Source organism: Camellia sinensis, chromosome 5, assembly GCF_055761805.1.
Source record: "Camellia sinensis isolate YWXY chromosome 5, ASM5576180v1, whole genome shotgun sequence".
In the NCBI taxonomy this organism is placed as follows: Eukaryota; Viridiplantae; Streptophyta; class Magnoliopsida; order Ericales; family Theaceae; genus Camellia; species Camellia sinensis.
In genome coordinates this window covers 95,662,593-95,683,910 of record NC_138965.1, presented here as the reverse complement: position 1 = coordinate 95,683,910, position 21,318 = coordinate 95,662,593, and the positions used below count along the sequence as shown (strand labels likewise).

Genomic DNA, 21,318 nt, shown 5'->3' with positions numbered 1-21,318 from the left:
TGCGGGAGTGAGGTGCAATGGGTTGGTGAGATCCGAAATTTTTCCGTTTTCTTCTCTCTTTGGGCTGAAGTTGAATCACTTTTGTATATCTCTTTCTAAAAACATTTCCTCTACATTCTCTCTACATTTCCTATGAAAAACCTCATTAGATGATTTTTGAAATTGTCCTTCGATAGTTTTGAAAATTGATTGTTAATTCAAGAAGTTGAGCAATTTTGAAAGTGGGTTTGTCTTTTGTTCTTTTAAAATAATCTTATGGGTTTTGATCTTCGTTGATTGAAGAAAAGATGATTTTGGAAAGTTTTCTTTCAAAAGATTTGAGTTGTATAGTTTTTGTGAGAAAACTTAGAATTTGGAGATTGTTTTTTAAGAGACTGAAAATCCATGAATAATATTGTTATATTTATTTTGTGTGTCAAAATAAATGGATGTTTGGAAAATTTCTTATTTATATTTATATAAATGATGAATTTCAGGGAATATGAGAATTGTTGTTCATTTTGAAAATTATTGTTCAAAACGTTGAAATAGTCTTGAAATGACTAATTGTTGAGGATATTTGAGAAGAGGGAATTGTGTTATTCCTTGGGTGATGAATTGGAATAAAAGTATTTATATTTATCTTGTGTTATTGGCATATCAATTCATTTGATTACATTAAACTTTGAAAGTTGATTTGAAAACTTACATTGAGAAAAGAATGGTTAGGTTTCCATAAATTGCTTTTGGGGTAAATACGATGGTAAGTCTTGACAGGTGGTGCAGATGAAATTGAATAGGTGTTGAGCCTTCTAGTTAATACTGGTAAAAATGACAGATTATAGGTGTCGAACCTTCCAGTCAATGCTGGTAAAAATGACAAATTGGTAGTACTTGTATAGTTTACTTGCAGACACCGACCTAGGGATTACCAGAATCGTATTTACCGTCCTTGAAATAAATTGTTAAGTTTTGAACAATTGAAATTGCACGATATCATTAAGCATGATGGTTTTCAAAAGATGAAAATGTGATTTATCTTTAAAAAGGGCATAGCATGGCATGTGCATTTCATCTCTTGAGACTTGTATAAAATGTATATACTTTGTTAAGAATTTCTTACGAGGCTTTATGCTCACCCTACGGGATTTTTGTACAGGAAAAGATGTGGTGATCCCACCCAACTAGGGGCGTGGAAGTACGTGTGTTAGGAGTATAATGCTCTCATTTTGCTGTGATTCTGTGTGTAAGCCGAGGGCTGTGTTTGTGTGGGTTTGAATAACCGTTTTGTGTAACCAAGCTCAAGCCTTGGAAAATTGTAAACCCCTTGGGGGTATTTATTTGTTTATTTACTTGTTGTTGGATTAATGTATTGTTGTATGAAGAACTATTGGATCATGTAATATAAGTTTGGAGATTTATATTCGGTTTTCCTTGAAAGAGCCATGATTGTTGTATTATCATTTGGGCTAGAAATTTGGGACGTTACGTGGGAAAATCCATACAGAAAATAATTTTTGTAAAAAGAATAGATTTGAAAAGGAAACAAAACGAAAAATTATATATAAATAAAATAATTTGAATCTATCTTAAGATTATTGGACACAATCTTCTGTGTATAAAACGAAAACATAAATAAATCAAACAAAAACAATAAATTGAAATACATAATTTATTTAAGAAAACAGAAAAGAACTTCAAAGATCAAGTCGACTGTGTGACACTGTCACACCCTAAACCCGGGCATGACCGGACGTGGCCCACAGGGACTTAGCCCAAGGCACACGTAAGCCTATACATGAACCCAAAATCACAAAGAATAAATGTGATGATAACCCAAAAATAAATAAATCAAAACCCACCAGTGACAAGCCATAAGTATAAACGACAAAGCCAACCGTAATCAATACAATCTAAACTTATGAGATATAAACAGCCACATATTAAAATAATCCTACATGAACCTCAATAAGAATAAAAAGAAATATGCACAGACTTGACAAACAATCTAAAACAAAATAAATGAATGTTCTAGAGGTCCATGCAATCGAATCCCCGCTATGCCATGAGCCCACTCTAAGTCCTTTTAACACCTGGAAATGGTAAACAACTAAGTCAGCTGATAACTCAGTGAGTAGCAATATGGATAGTATATACAGTTTTGAAAACAAGAATCAATTTCAAAATAAGATATATATATCACAGAAATTAGATTGATATACAGTTTAATAAAAACAATCTATATAAAAAAGAAGGTTCTACAATTTAACAGTTAAAATACTAACGTCTCTCAAGAACATGACATTGACATTTTCCACTTAAAACAAATTACAACATGAATACCAATAATTTTCTAGGTACCAAGAAATAGCAAGTAACATACCACACAGTTCTCAAGGCTATAAGCCTCGTTGGATCCAATACCGAACTAAGAGTCATCCTCAAGGTGGCAACCCGAGTCTTTTCTCTAAAACGATCTGATTGAAGGTTACCTAGCTTAACCTAGGTCTTTTCCTTACAATCGTTGAACACTAGAGTCATCACGGCGCAACTCGGATATGTTCCCTAGTGGCCAAAGTCACCACACACAGTGGAATAATTTTCCTATACTAAAATACACAGATGGTCCTAATAATCAATACACATCAGTTTCACAAAACATGGTAGTTCACCATTATAAACATGAGACCAAAACAAATAGTTTACAGTATGCCAAGTTCACACATATTTCAGAAATAATATAATTCCATTGATAATATAATAATTTATCAAAACAGTTTAATCCTGAAACAACAATTAAATTTTCCAACAGTTCAGGGTAGGGGAACATTTATAAAAATATGTAATATAAAACTACTCACCTGAAAACGAATAATATAATCCTTGAATATAGTATAAAAGTCTAATTAGTGCCCTGAACCAAGTATGAAGACTACACGTCACTACTAATTTAAAAATACTAAAGAGAATAATAAATTAAGTACCCCACACTAAAGCGCACTAACACAGCTCAACTCCACTCACCGTTACTCTTAAATAATACCTAAATTCATGTTCTTCAAGGTCTAAATTTACCCAAGACATAGGTTCCGATCGAAACTTAACTAAAAGTAACTTTAAAATAAAACAGAATTTTAAACAAGTTTTCCCAATCTATTCGCTAACTTTAAAAATTACAAAACCCACCCCACGTTATTCAAAAAATTCCAAAACCCTCAAGATATTAACTAATATATCCTAATTTTCAAACCCAATTGATTTTACTTGATTTGCTTATCAAAATAATTATCTGCAATTAATTATATCTAAACAGGTTATTTTTTGCAGCACTTTAAAGAAATTAATGGTTCTCCTAGTATACATGAGAAATCAATGCAAGGCCAAAAATTTACGAAACTAGACTCGTAATCGGTTCTAATTACACTAATTTGATAATTTTCGGATCTATACCCAAAGAGAACGATGCTTCCGAATTTACTGTTTTAAATCAGTTTTCTGGACAGATTTGAACGCATCAGTTTATATGGATTTTGACTCCCAAAATTTATGAGAAAATTCATATATGAAATTCAATATGTAATTAATCTACTGTAAAAATTTCAGTTCAAAATTCATTCGTTTGATATGGTTCCTTGATTTTTAAAGTTTGTGATTATGTACAGAATTCTAAAGATATCCACCCACCATTTAAGCACAAGTTCTGCTCCTTAATTTGCTTTCAAATTTCTTTAAAACGAAATATATACACAGAGATTGTTATAGTACAAAAGGTAAGCCAAGACTAAACTATTATTCTGGGACACTCATGCACTAATATTTGAACCCCCAAATAATATACCCAGCACCATAGTTACATCCACAATATGCACTTCTTGCTTTCAAAAGAAATCAACTACACCCAAAACCTCCCATCACCAACCATTAATTTTTCACACCACCATCCTTCATCCTCACAAGACAATGATCTCAGCAATTAAATGACTACACCATAGCCTTACCTAAAAGAAACAATAGCATACGTGAATATATTTAAAATACTTACTTGGTCCTTCCTTCAATCTCCTTAGCAAGCAACCCCTCTGTCTCTCTCTCCCTCACGGCGACTGTGAAGAATAAATAAGAAGGTAGGGATTTGTGTATATTTTATTTAATACTAGTGTTTGGATACACTTAAAGCATGTGTAGGTCAAATATATAAATAATATACAAAATGCATATATAAGTTATAAGCAACTCAAATGGTAAAAGCCTCATTTATTGATTTTGTGGTCTAGAGTTCAAGTCACACCCTCTTCTCTATTTTTTTTTTTTTTTTTTAATAATGAATCTTGTCTCTAAATTAAAGACTTTCACCATAAATTTATTTTAGTTTTAAAATTATTTAAAAGATCCTCCAATAATATTTAATTTGCATTTTAAGATTCACCATCAAGATATTTGAGATTATAAAATTATTATTATTTAATTATTTACTTTATTTTTATATTTGGGTTCTCATGGACACTCTGTTCATAAGATAGATTTGCCGCCGCACAGGTGCTCACAGATTTAATGGCATCTATCTCCTACAATACAATGATCAAACTTAGATTGTGGAAGCAATTCAAATATTCTACCCAACGAACCATAACATATGTTTTGCAGTCTCTTAAATCTCTCTAAAAACTAGTATGAGGAATTATGCAAGGAAAGAGCAAACAAAGGATGGAAATTCAATGAATTGAACTGCAAGAGGAGTCTAAATTTATAGGCATAGTGATGTCTGTTCGGAAGGGTAGAAAACCCTTCAAATAGGCACGAGTTTGAATCACTGGAGAAGAAAAAGAAGAGAGGTGACCGGAGAAGGCATGGTTTTGGAAATGAAATTCAAATTCGAAAATTTTCCCACAAATTTTGAATTCATTCGTTTATGAATTTTAAATTTTCCCGTAAGAATTTGAAAAAATTCAAACGAATTTTGTCTAAAAAATTAAAGGTAGAACCCGACCCATAATTGACCAGGCTGGACAGACGGCGGCAGCATGTCTTCAACTTCCAACTTTAGGAAGCCACATTGTCTCTTCAACTTCTAACTTCACGAAGCCAAAAATGATGTGAACCTCCCATTCACTTATAATTGGTTTTGATGAACCCACTTCAAAGTGTGACTTACCATATAGCAAGGAACAAGCCACCACTTGGACTCACCTCAAAAGACATGTGGATCTCGTTTGAATTTGGGCTCAAAATTTGTCCAAAATAAGCCTATAAAAATCATATTTCTAGCATCTACACCAATAAATGCACATGAAGCTCATCCACTTATGTCTAACAGTGAAAAAAATTGATAAGAAAATTGATTATATATATCATTTTCACTATCCTTTCACATATAGAAGAAATAAATAAATAAAGAACACCTATGAAAAAGGTTAATTCAGTAATATAATATGATATCATCTCATTTTTCATTTATTTTATATAATTTACTCAAACAAGATCATAAATATATTTTGTTTTCTCTTCTCTTTTATGTTTTCTCCTAACTTGCATAATCTTTTCTTTTCTTCCTTTCCTAAGTTCACAAAAAAAAATGTAATTTTTCTCTAATAAAACTAAATTTCTTTCGCCGATCGAAACAAACAAACAAACAAAAACAATAAAAAAGAAGGAAGAACATTAATAAAATCTCATAGCTCAATTCTAGGTATATTATATATAATGTTGAAACATAGATAGGCATACATATAGAGTTCTTAAAAACCATAAATAGCCCCGTCAAACATAATCAGGATACAGCAACGCTCGGTGCGAATTGATGTGAATATATAAATACGTGGATATAGTCTAATCAATGTATATATAGATAATAGATAATGAAGGGTGTACTAAGTATTGAGTTCAGAGAGATCATTTTGGAGACATCTGGAGAGGAAGAAAACCATGGCGAAGAGTGGCTTCCCAGATTTTGTGATTGTCGAACACCATGTCGCCGCATTCATTCACTTTCCAGCCTTCTAAACCATGTACTATCCCTGCTATTCTCCATGCACTCATCACCCTTCTCGGCAACCAGTTCTGTCACCCACATATTCCATGCAAACTTCATTAGATCCACATTTCATTCTTTTAAAAAAAATTAAGGATAAAATGATTAAATGTAACATTTTGCATAAAAAATAAATAAATAAATAAATAAATAAAAAAGAAGAAGTTTTATGCATTGTTATAGAGGAAACTTGACTACTTATGCTTAGTTGGGTATCTGTCCAACTAAGTGTATCGGACATGCGTCTTATACCCTTATGCCGATATCAATGATTCGATATGAGTAATCAATGATTCGATATGAGTAATAATTATCAAAGTGTTAACCACCCACTCGTCTAAAAGTTTAAAAGCTAATAGAGATAAAATTTTATTATTTATATTATATTCACAACATACACTTCATGGGTGACTAGGCTTTCTTTCATGAGCAAGCCAAACACGTACAAGTATTTTAATTATTGGGTAGACAATGAGATTCAAACACAAAATCTATTGCCAACTCTGGTACGGTATTGAAGTGTTAACTTCCAACTCGTCCAAAAGCTTAAGCATAAATTTTTATTAAAAAATCTTGAGGGGACGAGTATTAAATTTTTTTAAAAAATAAAAAATAAAAAATTGGGTGCCTAACCTACATAGTTTAAAAAATTTCCTAACTAATACTACTATATTTAAGAAGATTTTTCAAGACTTTGGAGTGGCAGTTGACCCTACCAACTGTCCCTCGGTCCATCCTGGGCCAAGCCTATTTTATATGCTTAATCATTCTCTCTTTTTCGAAATATTTGATGTCAATAGACAGTTTAACAATAATCTACACCAATCAATAATAAATATTGGTGACAATGTTGAATTTGATTTTTTGTGTTCAAATTTTGAGATTATACATGCTTTTCAAAACAATAAATTAGTATCATATTCATTTTTAAAATCAAAAGACTCAAGAAAAATAAAATGAATCACAATATGAAAGAAAAAGCTACAATATCTCAGTACCTCACACGAGTCGACATTCTGGAGATACTTAGGGGTGACCATGGCGGGAGTGGTGTAGTAGAAGCAGTCGTTACGCATTTTCTGAGGAGGAAATTGTGAGAATGGGATGAACAATGTTCCTTTTGATGCCTTCATTTGTTCTTCTTCATTCAATCCATCTCCCACTAACCATGTCTGTAAAATTTCATAATTTACATCTCAAAAATTGTTTTGTACCTAATTTAATCTAATAGTTGTTGCTTTGCGTTGCATACTTTTGTAGAAACCAAATTGATATATAAGGTAAATTACAGAAACCACTACTGTAATTTGTCTTAAATTTTAATTTATCTTTATGAGATTTATACGATATATTTACAAGATTTTAAAAGAATTACTAGATTACTGATAGTTTATAGAGCATGATTTCTATTTATCGGGTGTTCCTTTGTATCATTTTCAAATTTCAAAGCAAAGGGTCAAAAGATTGTGATGTGGTATATTCATGATGGGTTGGGACTCTCTCAAGTTCAAATCAGAACTTGAGAGAAATTGTTCATCTTTGTCTGTCAACATTTTTATTGATGTGGATGACTAGAATGAAGCTCTGAGTCATTGCATTTAAACTCCACCCACGTACCAAGAAGAAACTTTTTGTGAAGCAAAGAAAATTTTTAAAAAATGAAGGGATTAAATTAAAATGATTAGGAAATTTACCTTTGCAGCATAGCTTTTAGCAAGGACCAAATTACTTGCAACCTGAGTACCAAGCATTGCCTTAAGCTTGTGATATTCATCCTCATATAGTGTGCATACCTATTATTTTTTTTTTTTTTTTGATAAGCAAAAGAGAGCTTTATTGATGAAGAAAGCAGAACAAGCATACAACTTACATCAATAAAGAGGTGTGCATACCTATTATAGACTCAAGTTTGTGTTAGTACATGAAGCAAACTCAAAAATAACTTGGGCAGGGTTTGAGATCATGTTAAGGTTTGGTCAAATCCACTGTTCCCGTTTTTCTCTATTCGTGACCCAAATTACTTCTCTATCACATGATGAGACTCTCTTAACTTGATTGTGAAGCACTTCTTTTGGGATAGCAAGATAAAAAGGAGAATGGGAATAGAAGATCTGATGTTTAAAATTACCTGAATGCCCCTTTGGCATAAAGCAAAGGCTAAGGAAGAAGCAACTTTGGAAATAGTGGATGTGAGGAGGACTTGGGTTGTTCCTTTTGGAATGGTGTTTAACACAACTGCAACTGCTAAGCTACTCCCATCCACCACTTTCACTTTGAGGTTGGGGTGCCTTCGGATGTAAAGCTCACCATTCATATTAAGCTCCTCCCCCTACAACATTGAGAGAGAGAGAGAGAGAGAGAGAGAGAGAGAGAATACTATTTCAATTCCAATGTATCTTGGACAAACTCACATTCTCATGTCACAAAAACATCTTAAATTATAGGGTGAAGTTCAAATGACACAAATTATAAGGGATAAAGTAAAATTGTCCAAAATTATATTATAATGCGATTCTTGCACAATAAAAGGAAAATTTTATCCTCACATAACATTTATACCAAAAAAAAAAAAAAATCACCACAAGAATGTGGCACTGTTATTTTTCTAAATAAAAGATGACTTCATAATGTTTTTTTAGTTTATTTATGAAACGTCCACATTGAGTCGTACAAAAATCAACACAAATGATGTGTGCCAATTTTATATTCGTAAATAAAAGTCTTTTTAACTGACGTTTATTTTAAAATGAAATGACGACATTAAAATCACATCATTTTACACAAACAATTTATATATTTGTATGTTATTACTAGCCATAAAATTATTAGAAGCATTAGATTTACAGAAAGAGAACATAGAAAAATATCGTATACTACAAATTCATCCAAGGTGAATTATAGTCAATATTAAGATATATATATATATATATAGAGAGAGAGAGAGAGAGAGAGAGAGAGAGAGTGGCAACAACTTACCTGATTCATGAGACCAAGACTCAACACTTCAACGCCTTTTTCCTCAGCATCCAGTATGGCTTCCTCAATTAAGCTATTGATAGACTCTCTTTGCCATTGCATAAAGTACTGTAAAAAACAGGAAAATGACATACATACATATATAACCACAAAAACCAAACACCCAAAGCAATACAAAATATACATGAATTAACAAAATTTTACGGAATATAATTGATGCAACTCACTTTTGAAAATACTTGTCAATTCATATATATTCTGTATCTAGTTTTGTGATCCATTTTAATATTTCAAAATTTATTCCATACATATACATATCTTTATTCATATTAAATACACAAGAGAAAAAAAAATGAATTAAAATGATTCTCACTTGAATGTTGTACTTAGGTATAGCCCATATCTGCAATTTGAGATTTTTTAAGACATTTCTCTCCACAATGAAGGTACGACCATAAATCCAAGTAACCATCATGGTCCAAAATGTCACAGGCCACATTAGCCACAAGTACCATTTTGAAGTGTGAGGTTTCGAGGCCAAATATGCAAACCCTAGCCGAATGTGATAGATCGAGTCTGGCGTTGTTAGATGCGTGAGATGCACTACATTGGGCAACTCTTCTTGCCTTGCAAGCGAAGCTTCATATAGTGAATCCGTGGAAAAGTCCACGGTACCATAGATGTAATCGTAAATTGGCATGAAAAGTGAGTAATTGGTCCGAAATTGAGTGTGATGGAGAGAGTGATACCTACAACAAATCAAGCATGTAATTAATAAAGGACACATGTTCTAAGTTAAAAATGAATAATCTATTTATAAGCAAAATCTAAAAGCATTTTTCATTATTTTTAGGAAATATTTTTTAATTTATTTTTACAGTATAAATTGGATGCAGAAGTTACAAGATATGGCTTGATTTAAAGTCTCAAAATAAAATAAAATTAAAATTAAGTAATAAGTACCGTATTTAAATTGCAATCGACAAGAATAAAGGACATTTTTGGTACAATTTATTCCAAGCTAGAAGTTCATAACTTATAAGCAAAATCTAAAAGACCCTGTCTCCTAGCTTCATAGTAATTATTATTTTTTAATCATAAATTATAAGCAAAAATTGCAATAAATAATTCACAAGGACTCAAAAAAATAATAATAATAATAATAATAAATAAAGCTTAAGCACCCTCAAAAGTTGTACTAAACTCTCTAAAAGTCTAATTATCTAACATATCAGGACTCATGGTATAACTTGGTGGAGTAATATTATTTTTACAGAATTTTTATTAAAATAATGTGACAGTCCTATTTTTATAATTAAATATTATTTTAGTGAGAATTTTATTTTAAAATAATAAACTGCAACAAAATTATATTGTTCAATACTTTTTGTTTATATATCATTGGGAAATTATATTCACAAACACTACATTTTTTGCACTCGTAAGGAACTCATATCTATGAACTAAAATGGTCTTGTATCATCCGTTATGGGTAAGGATCAATGATTTGGACGTCCACACCGTCTCAATGTCTCAAATCTCATTATTTTAAGGCACCATTTTTATCATATGATAGGCATTTTTATCTTAATCGTCTGATGGAGATCAAGTGAAGGCGACGGAGTAGAGTGTAGGTGAAGGTGAAGATGGAGGTGGAGATGGGGTTGGAGTTAGGGTTAAGATTAGGTTGGAAGGATAGAGACGGGGTCAAAAAAAAAATTCGATGCTAGGGCAAAATTATAATAAAAAAATAGAAGAATGGGGGATCGAAAAAAATAAAGTGTAAATAGTAGTCCTCGTTAGAAATTAACTTGGACTAATTAATATATATAAATATTAAAAATAGAATTTTTGAAAAAATCTCTCAAAAAAAATTTAGTTGATCCAATACACTGGCAGTTACTATTCTACTAATGGTGAGAAAGTGGCCGATCGAATATAAAGAAAAGACATTTGATATTTATAAAGGAAGAGAATTGATATTCCTACTCAAAACTATCTGTATATTCATTTCAAAATTTTGTTAGTGTTTAAAATTTCACATTACATGATTACTTTTTTTGATATAAAAATGATAATTTTATAAATTTTTATACAAAATTTATAATAAAAATAATATAAGGGTGATATTCAATGACAAGTGTTTTTATTCAAAATAAAGAGATGCAAAAATATCACATCATTTTGCATAGAAATTATATATACAAATTTTATTTATATATCAGTGTTTTCTCGATGTACACACAAAAATAAAAAATTAAATAAAAATAAATAAATAACATCAATATAATAGGAATCACATTTTTCTTGGTTAAAATAATAAAGATACCAATAAATTGGAATAGTTTTTTTGGATAACATTATGCTAATTTTTACTTTTATGTGATTTAATTATAAAAGTATATAGACTTAATGCAATTTTTTAAGGTTGTATTTGGTTTATAAATTTGAAGAGAGATTTGAAAAAAAAGCAGAAAAAAAAAGTATGCGAAACATAAGTGAAATATAATTATAATTTATTCATATTTTATCTACATTTTTCCTTTTTCTTTTCAAATACTTTCTCAAATTCATAAATTAAATGCAGCCTAAGAATTAAATAATTTTAAAAAATTGTTTCGCATCAATTAATTGTTGGTATTATATTATCTCACAAACTAGTGACAATAAAAATACTAATTTATCAACCAATCATGGGATAATAACTTCTCAACAGCCACCACCAACCAACTACATCTGCATATTCAAAATTGTACCTTGGAACAATGCGACAACTGACACAAGTCAATTTAATAACTTTGTCACCTTATAGGGGTCAAAACAAGATTAAAGTTAAGTTTGGCAACTCAAAAATGATTTATCTTTTTATTTTTTTCATTATATCATCTCTTTACTTTTTTACACATTTTTTTATTAAAAGACAAAAATTATATTTATTTAGATCATCCAAAACAACCCCTTAAAATTATTATTTTCCAATAATTTTTATTAAAAAAATTATCTCATAAAAATTTGTTTATTTCTTTTCTCATTATCACTTTTTTTTTTTTGTCTTATATATATATATATTCTATATTATGACTTGATTCTTCTTTTTTAATGTTAGTTTGGAAATTAACTTTTTAGTGATTTTTTTACGTTTTACAAAAGAATTATAAAAAATTAAGAAAATAAATTGACCTTTCATATTGACTTTTTTTATTTATTATTGATTTAGTCTATATTTTGAGCTAACAAAAAGAAAAAAATTGCCGTTTAAAAAAATGACACTTTCTTAGTGGCTGGTTTTGTGTGTTCCCTAATTTACATTTGCTTGGTAGGCACAAAGCATAAACTATTATCAACGTCATGGCAACAAATAGCATTGGAGTCTACTCGTAAGCATATATCTAATAAATACCTTAAATTATACATACACACAAATTTACATGCACGGAAATAACTTTGTTTTTGTAAAATAATATGCAAATAAATTGTTATACAAATTTTCATGATATCTTCATTTTCAATCATAACACTTATCATCGTCGTTATAATGTCAAAATTAACATCGATACATTATTCACTATGTATTTTTTATATAACTTTTATGCTTTCAAATAATTTTTCATGTTAATATATTATACAGATATAATGTGTACATATATATAGAAACCAGCTATATAATCTTCACAAAATACAACTACCATATTTTTTTTGTCATAAATTCTTTTATAAGCATATTTTTAACAGCAATGCTAGGTATCATGAAAAATCTTTCATGAAAATGGTCATGAAAGATTTGTGACCTTTGGATTACACTTACAATAAAGCACCACACAATAATCAAGATAATCTAAGGGTCACAAATTTTTCATGACCCTTTTCATGACAAAACTTTCATGATCTCTAACATTTCTCTATTTTTAATGAAGATGTATGCGTGTATATATATACTATTACATAAATATACGCTTGACTTTTTTTTTTGATCGGCAAATGTTAGTTGTTAGTTGTTAGATTAGTACCTATAGGAGAATATCTCTTTACCCATGGCAAAACACCTAAGTGCTTGCACACCCTTAATTTAACTCCCTAAGGGCAATTGAACCCATGACCTCCTTGAAACTAAGCTCTAAGAAAGACATGGTGACTAATTAGACTAGGTCTACTTAGTTATAAATATACACTTTTCTTGGTGTAGACTGTCAATTTTTTTACTTTTTCGAAATGCCCTCATGTAATACTTTTAATACCTTTCCTCATATAATTGCTTAGATCATATTCATATCAAAATTTATAACTTACTGTAATTTTAACAACACACTCATCGGGTACACATACAAACATTATATATATAGATGTGTGTGCGTGAGAGAGAGAGAGAGAGAGACTTACGAGGGAGTATACATGAGGTACTTGAGAGGAGGGAAGATGGAGAAGAGGGACTTAGGAATGAGCTCAAAGTTGCAATGACCCATGTTGTTCATGAAATCAATGAAAGTAATATACCCTAAAATTGAAGCAATGGATACCATCCCAGTCTGTATGGTAGTCAGAATTGGTGATGCAAACAGCACATAGTATGCAATGTGTTCAGCAAATGGATGAATCACAGCTGCCATACATATATATATATATATGTAGAGAGAGAGAGAGAGAGAGAGAGAGAGAGAGAATTATTATACTCACATTAATTGTATCACAATCTACTAACTCCATTGTTATAAGAAAAACAACAATGATAATAACTTCAAAAATGTGTGTATGATTGGTGAGTCTTGCAACATTTTGATTCTTACTAGCTTCTCACAAAATTTTTGACTGTAATCCAATCCAAGTAAAAAAGAAAGGGATGGATTTATTCCAAATTCAAATATGAACTTGATCATCTTGTTCAGATTTGTTGTTGGGCTCATATATGTCCCGTTTTGATAATCCAAACAGTTTATTTTTTTGGTGAGTCTTACGAACCCTATCATAACGATCAAGTTCAGATAAGAGATGATTGCCATACAAATTTTTTAAAATTGTAGTTCTATTCTAATGTAGGATTTAGGAAAGAGTCATCCATTTCATAGATTGTGAGACGAGAGTGGGGCTGACATTATGGAGTGTGTCACATCTCTCATAATCAACGGACTCGATGGTACAATCAGTTCACCATAGAAAAGTCACATTCTATATAATGTTTATGGATTCTTTCAAGTTGAGAATTCAACTGAAGAAGTGTTATTTGTGTTCAGTCAGCCTAAATTGATAATTCAAACTGCTCACATTTTATAAGATCGGCTAAACAAGTTATGAATGTACAAAAAAAAATAATAATAATAATAAAAAGGTAAAATGAGATCTGATCATCGTAATTATTTGTATGGATAGTTTAGTTAACCAATTTAACAAAATGGACGATTCAAATTATCTAACTAAAATCCAAGATGGTCTCATTGAGGCCCAACAAGAGAGAATCCATTCCCTAATGCATATATGCTATCTTTTCTCTTTCTTTCTTTTTTATGTTTTGTGCATGCACATAGGCCATAGTTATAGTTATCATTTCATTTCACATAGCTATAGATTGATATGTGTTCATTACAGGTACAAATAGGAAATGTAGTATATAGGGTTATTTATAAATTATCAGTGAATTTACTTTACTCTTTTTTATCAATGAATTCATATATTTTGACTCCATCAACTATAAATTGTATCATTTTTACCACCTGCAGACCTCATCTAGATACTTTTAAAATGGGTGTATTTGTGCGATTTTTATAATTGAGGAAATCAATATGTAAAGATTCATAGATGAAAGGGTAAAAAAAATTGGCTAATATTTGAAGAAGTGTAATGAAGCTTATATGTATATAGGTATATCTATATATATATATATAGATAGATAGATGAGGTTGAGATAGGGAGAAGAGTAATATGAACTTACAAGTGATTGGCTCAGTGACAATGGAGGAATGGTGGTGAGAATGGTATCTAGAGTAGAGGTAATGGTGGTGCAAAGCTCTGTGTAACCAGTAGTATATAAACTCCACAGGTCCCATATGAAGCAATATTGTTAGGAGTACACCGTCTGTCCTCCACCAGGGCAGGTGTGATCCCCCTTTCAGTGCCCAGTTCCCTACATAGGTTACTATTCCACTCAACAATATTTGGTCATCCCTGCCATTCCAACCACTCCCCATTATTATTTCATTTATACCTTTTGTTAGTCACACCATAAATAAACAATAAATATGAGGGGAAAATTAATTTGATGTGGTGCAGTCACATTTAAAATAAAATTAATGTTAAATTTTTAATTTTTTTTATATGATTTCTTTTTCACCGAGGGTAAGGGGAAGTGCTTGTTTTAATGGGTGGACAAACGGCCTAAAAAAGAATAAAAATGTAAGAAACTGAACCAACTCAATTTATATAGATTAGGTTGATTCCATTCTAATCAAAATAATTGGTCCGACCATGATGCAGTTATGGGGCTAGCCTTGGACTAATCAAAATTAATCCAACAGCCACCAATCATATATATTGTAAAAAAAAAATCTATATATACATACAACAACACTCTACAATTAAATCTATATATTATATATGCAATAATACTCTAGAATTATTTCTCTTTTTTTCCAACTAAGTTTTATCCTTATTGAATTGATAGCGGTAGCAATAACGGTAACAATAATGGTAGTGACAGTGTAGTAGTGGTAGTTATTGTGGCAATAATGATGTCATAATAGTGGTCGTCAATGTTTATGAATAATTAATTATAAATTTAATTAATATTAAATAAGAATATAATCACTTAAGTTTTTTTTAAAAACTTTTAACTTATATTTTAAAAACTACTTAAATTTTTAAGTGATATGATTATCAAACAAACTTACTTCACTGATTAAATCAGTTTTAAGTGTTTAATTGAGTTATCAAACATCATCTAATTCACACTACAGATTATGTTTTCAAAAAATTTTGTTTTATAACAAGTATTTATTAAAATTTTAAATTAATGTGAAATTGGAACAAACCAAGGTGAGTTGTTTGAAATGTTCTAAATAAGTGCACTTTTTGACTTTTTATGAAATATGGGTTGGATTTGAAGTGATGTGGTAGAAAGATGATGTGACTTAAATAAGATGATGTGAATTAAATAGGATAGTGACTTTTTAATTTTTTAGATTTTTCAGAGTATGCCAAACCAGGCCTTTGTTTAGGTCTTAGCTCTATGACATCCGACTCATGCCTAGTATTGTTTCTCCACCAAACAACTTGGGTATAGTAATTGCTAAGCCAACAAGGCAAATGGGATAGGAAACTCTTGGGCTAGCTATCAATAGGCATCAAGGCATGTAACTTTCAGGACTTTAATTTCATCGAAAATGTGTCTAGACTTTGATTTAGGCATGTTCGGCGTAGATTAAATCCAAAATTTGGCAAGAGCCCAACCCAAATTAGACTAGGCCGAGCATGTCCAATTTGAAAGTCTAACCATCAACTTCGCCTCAATAGTAATATTCTTTATGGCCTTATATTTTAGGGGAATTACACATTAGCTTAAAAAAAAAAAAAAAAACCCCAAAGTAATCCTATCAAAATATGAAAATGCAAGTCAATATATATTTGGTGCAATTGAAAGTCAATATATATTTGTAAACTATTCATATAAAAAAAAAATTAGATTAATGTGATAATTGTGCTCACATTATTTCATAATTTTATCATTAAAAAAATGGACTACAATTACAATTTTTAAAATAAATTATCTATTTTTCTAAAACAGATATGATAAAATTATGTTATAACAGTTATCAAACCAATTTCACTTTTTCCACACAAAAACTTATACATGAACATATTAGATTATTGAAGTGGGGCTTATAGAATGAGACCCTGCATCCAAATTATACTATCCAATTCACTTATAGACTGGAGACAAGTCATTCTCATAAAAGAAAATATAAACATGCAATTTTTTTGTTGTCGGCTCACTTCGGAACCATATATAGATAATCAGAACTGATCATCTACCAGAAAATCAAGTTAATCAGACGTTAATTGCCAAACAATCAAATAACATTTGTCTTGAAAAAAATAAATGGTGAATTCAAGAAATAATGCGTTCAATTTTTTAAGACAAAAATATAATGAGATCTTGTTTACTGGTGTCTCGTTAATTTACTTTTGTATATGAATAAGCCTTACAAGTTAAACAGTTTGGATTATCAATATGAATTCAAAGTTACGTCCGCAGTATAAGGCGGTGTTCATAATATATATATAGAGAGAGAGAGAGAGGACCAGTTTCTTTCTCGGTCGACTTGATCAAATTCAACTGTCTTGTCAACAATCCTGTTGGTTCCTTTGGCAGTTCGGTAGCGAGAGAGAGATATCCAGATTTGATTATGAAGCATTCTTGATATAAGAAGTGGCAATATCAGAAAGTTTGTTAAGTCCCTTTCATTTTCGTCCTTCACCACGTACGAGTATATGCTATGAGCCACCCACGGTCCCAACACCACGTACTGCCCATGCATTTCCATTATTATTTTCATCAAACAACGTAAACACAAACAAACAGAATACTAGATTAATTTTACCATTAAAATTACACAAACAACAATAAATAAATAAATAAATAAACAAAAGGTCTAGGAATCCAGAAATTATACCATGAAAATGTATGTGTGGTTAGGATTAAATTGTTATATAGTGAGTCCTACATAAAATAAATTTGGATTACATGTTTTTCTTGGTAAAAATCTGAGTAAATTTTTTTGTTAAAATTTCACATTCCACCCAAAAAAATAAAATAAAATAAAATAAAATTGTAGATTCCAACAGTAATATTACATATTCAGAATTTTATTTAAGAATATCAATTTTTAGTTCATAATCATAATCATGTTGTATATGGACACCCCAATACACTAATAAATCTCCAAAGGTGGAAAGGCCACTAAGAAAATATTTTAAAAGTTCTTTATTGAAAACTCTAATTTTTCAAAGATTTAATAAAATAAGACTGCATTTTAATGTCAAGTCTAAAATCTCAAAAAATATTGAGCAGTTGCTGTAAATCTCAACCACATTTCTCTATTTATGGTCACTTTCTTGACAAATTTTCATAATTGTTAGTAAAGTTTTACAGGTTCTAAATATCAAAATAACAACAAATCGGTACGAAATATATATTATTTATTTATGCATCTATTTATTGATTGGTTGGTTGGATTTCAGAAAAGTATAAAGCTTCTGTTTGGGATGTTGAGGTTGGGGCTTTTTTAGTTAAAATAGTCACAAAAAAAAAAAAGACTTTTTAATCTAATGAGACAAAATATCGTATCCAACTTATAATCATTATATTTTTTCTCTCACAAAAAGTTAAAAAAATCAAAAAGCTCTCTCCAAACGAGACTTTTTAACCCCAAACTGAAAAACTCAAAAGCCAAAAAACCAATCCATTTCCCAAATCCAAAGTGAAGCAGGCAGGCACAAGAGACCTAAGGAAAAATTTCACTACTTCACATAAAATTAATTGGTGTTGAATAGGTCATCAACGCATGTCATCCACTTTTTCACCGTTTCTTATGAAAGATTTGAATTCTTCATCTCAATTTGTGAGAACACTCAGACTTGATGGGCTTATTTTGAGATTGATCCTGGGGATGTGAACAGTTTATATTTTTATGACTCGTTAAGTAAAATATTAATGTAAAAAAATTAAATTGATCAAATATTAACAACTGTATTTTTGAATCGGATTATCAAAGTCGACTCTAAAATGAGCTTAGCATTCTCTCACCAACTTAAGATAATTCAATCTCTTTTATCAACTGGCCTCGTTTGGAAACAGGCTAATTTAGTAACTTTTTTGTTATTTGGCTAAAATATGAGCTAAAAAAAATTAGTATGTTTGGGAAGACTTTTTGACTTTTTACAAAAAGATGTGCAAAAAGTAAAGAGAAAATAGAGTAACTTTTTGACTAAATGGTCTGGTTTCCAAACGATGTGAGTAGGTTTTTTTTGTTTGTTTGTTTGGTGTAAGTACAAATGTGAGTAGCTAATAAATATATATATATATTAGTTTTTAGCAAAATTGTAATTTAAATATTACAAACGTTTAGAAAGGATAATTTGGGGAGTTTTTTTTTTTTGAAAAGAGAGAGAAGGAAGAGAACTCTTTCTCATGTTTAATGAAAAAAAAAAAAACTTTGTTATCTTACCCATTGCAATTCTCACCAAAAGTAATATGATTAGGTGAGAAACGAACTAATTAATTAATAATAATAATTTTATAGTGAGATTTCTATTAAAATAAAAATAAATAACTTACATCTATTTCTTGCTTTTCTACCTATCATCTGATCATCTCTAACTTTTCACCAATGATTTTAAATTTGACTAAAATATTTAATTTGACATTAATTATTTCAATTCTTTCATCAAATTTTTATTAAAATCTTTTTAAAATTTTTCATTTTAATTCAAATTTCTTTTTTCATCAAATTTAATGAAAAAAAAATCATTTCTAATTCTTCATCTTATTAAATTTTTATCAAATTTAAATTTGATGAGAAATTTATAATAAGTTTTTAATTTGATGAAAAAATGACATTCTTGATTTAATAAACATTTGATAAAAGGATTAGAGATGATTTTTGAATACTTTTTCATCAAATTTAAATTTGAAAAAATAAATATGAAAGATTAAAAGTGCTTTAATAATATATATATATATATATATATATATATATATACTTTATTTAAATGAAAAATAACAATTAATTTTTTTATTTTCTCACATACCATTTTAGGTAAAAAAAATGGGATATAATGTGATGTTATTATTAATTAAATAAATATATATATACACATTATAATAATGGTGCCAATATAATTGAGTTAATGGAAAATAAAAGATGTCGTATTAATTTTATAACAATGGTACATCTACATAATTTTTTCTCTTCACAATCTTCCTAATGAGATAGAAAGGCGAAATACATGTAAGAAAATTTTTGAAAAATATTTTAATATGAGTCTAGCTTCTAAAATTTTGTTTATCACGTTATTTGGAGAGATTTAGAGGAGAAAAATTATGTGCATAAATCAATTTTCTTAATTCTATAAATGAATTTCTGCTGACATCAAGAATATTTATGTAATGAGAGAAGCATTGTCCTTAAGATAAGGACATGATTCACATATTGATCGTTTTTTTTTTTTATTATTAAAATGAAACTTTATTGATGAAGAAAGCAATATAAGTAACATTAACAAAAAGAGAAGTACAAAAGTATCAATACTGACCTTAACAATCCCAACTAAGTTGGCACCGCTAAGAAAACATTATTATTTGCTAGTACTAAACTCAAGATTGATGTGCATACTTTTTAAACATAAGTAGAAAGACAAAAAACCTAAAACACGACACATATATACATACATAAACATACTTAGAAGAGAGAGAACAAAATACCCATATATATGAATGCACAAACATATACATATTTAAATATATATATATATACCTTGAAGCTTCCAAGGGGTTTCCATGGCCAATCAGTGAGGAATCCTGGTTTAGAAGCCATAGTTGTTTGTTTGGCTACAACTACTCTCTCTCTCTCTCACTCCTCTCCCAATGCACACTTGAAGAGCAATATATACACCATATATATAGATTTATTATAGAGAGAGAGAGAGAGCGAGCTTATCAAATAGTATTTAGAGAGAGAGAGAGAGGGAGAGAGAGCGAGCTTATCAAATAGTATTTACATTTGCCATCAATGCAGTATTGTACTTCCATCAGCCACCAACAAATTTACTCACTGCTGTGACAGTAGCTGTGACCCTAATATCCCCCGCAATAATTTGGTTTTATTTTCAAAAAATTAAAATCTAAAATATTTTTAAAAATTTTAAGAGTTATTCCTGTTTTTTAAAATGATAAAACTATATAAAAATAATGAGTATTTTTTATGTTTTTCCATTTTTTTATATAAAAAATTGAAGAAAAATGACATTTCGAAATACGTGCCATTGTTTTTAAAATGACAAGATTCAATTCAAGGTTGTATCAAAATTTGTTGTGTAAATTATTATTATTATTTTTTATGAATATATACAAATAAATTTTTTATACAAACTTTTTATATAAATTATTGTTCGACTTTTGTAAATATAAACATTTTGACCTTGTTTGCAGTAATTTTTTTTTTTTTTTATAGAAATTTATGTCGAAATGTTTAATATAGATTATGCTATAATTATGAAGCAGAAATAATTTGAATAAATTTTAAAAAATGATTATTAACAAACATATAAAAATGTACTCGTAGTTTCTATTT

General features: G+C 29.6%; 1 protein-coding gene across 1 annotated transcript; it reads right to left on the bottom strand.

The window, feature by feature from the left end:
- Nucleotides 1–5,637: 5,637 nt before the first annotated feature.
- On the bottom strand, nt 5,638–20,562 carry LOC114301969 (very-long-chain aldehyde decarbonylase CER1). The gene is made up of 10 exons (XM_028246933.2): nt 20,503–20,562; nt 17,270–17,493; nt 14,904–15,136; nt 13,361–13,580; nt 9,357–9,732; nt 8,984–9,091; nt 8,136–8,336; nt 7,702–7,800; nt 7,006–7,179; nt 5,638–6,036 (listed from the first exon to the last, which is right to left on the bottom strand). The coding sequence occupies exons 1-10, from the start codon at nt 20,560–20,562 to the stop codon at nt 5,869–5,871; spliced, it is 1,863 nt and encodes a 620-aa protein (XP_028102734.2). The 3' UTR covers nt 5,638–5,868.
- Between the last annotated feature and the right edge of the window lie 756 nt (nt 20,563–21,318).

Coding starts and splice junctions, on each gene's coding strand:
- LOC114301969 (XM_028246933.2), bottom strand. CDS start 20,562: ATGGCTTCTAAACCAGGATTCCTCACTGATTGGCCATGGAAACCCCTT. Junction 13,581..14,903: donor TGTCACTGAGCCAATCACTT/GTAAGTTCATAT, acceptor TATGTATGGCAG/CTGTGATTCATCCATTTGCT. Junction 8,337..8,983: donor GTCTTGGTCTCATGAATCAG/GTAAGTTGTTGC, acceptor TCAATGTTGTAG/GGGGAGGAGCTTAATATGAA.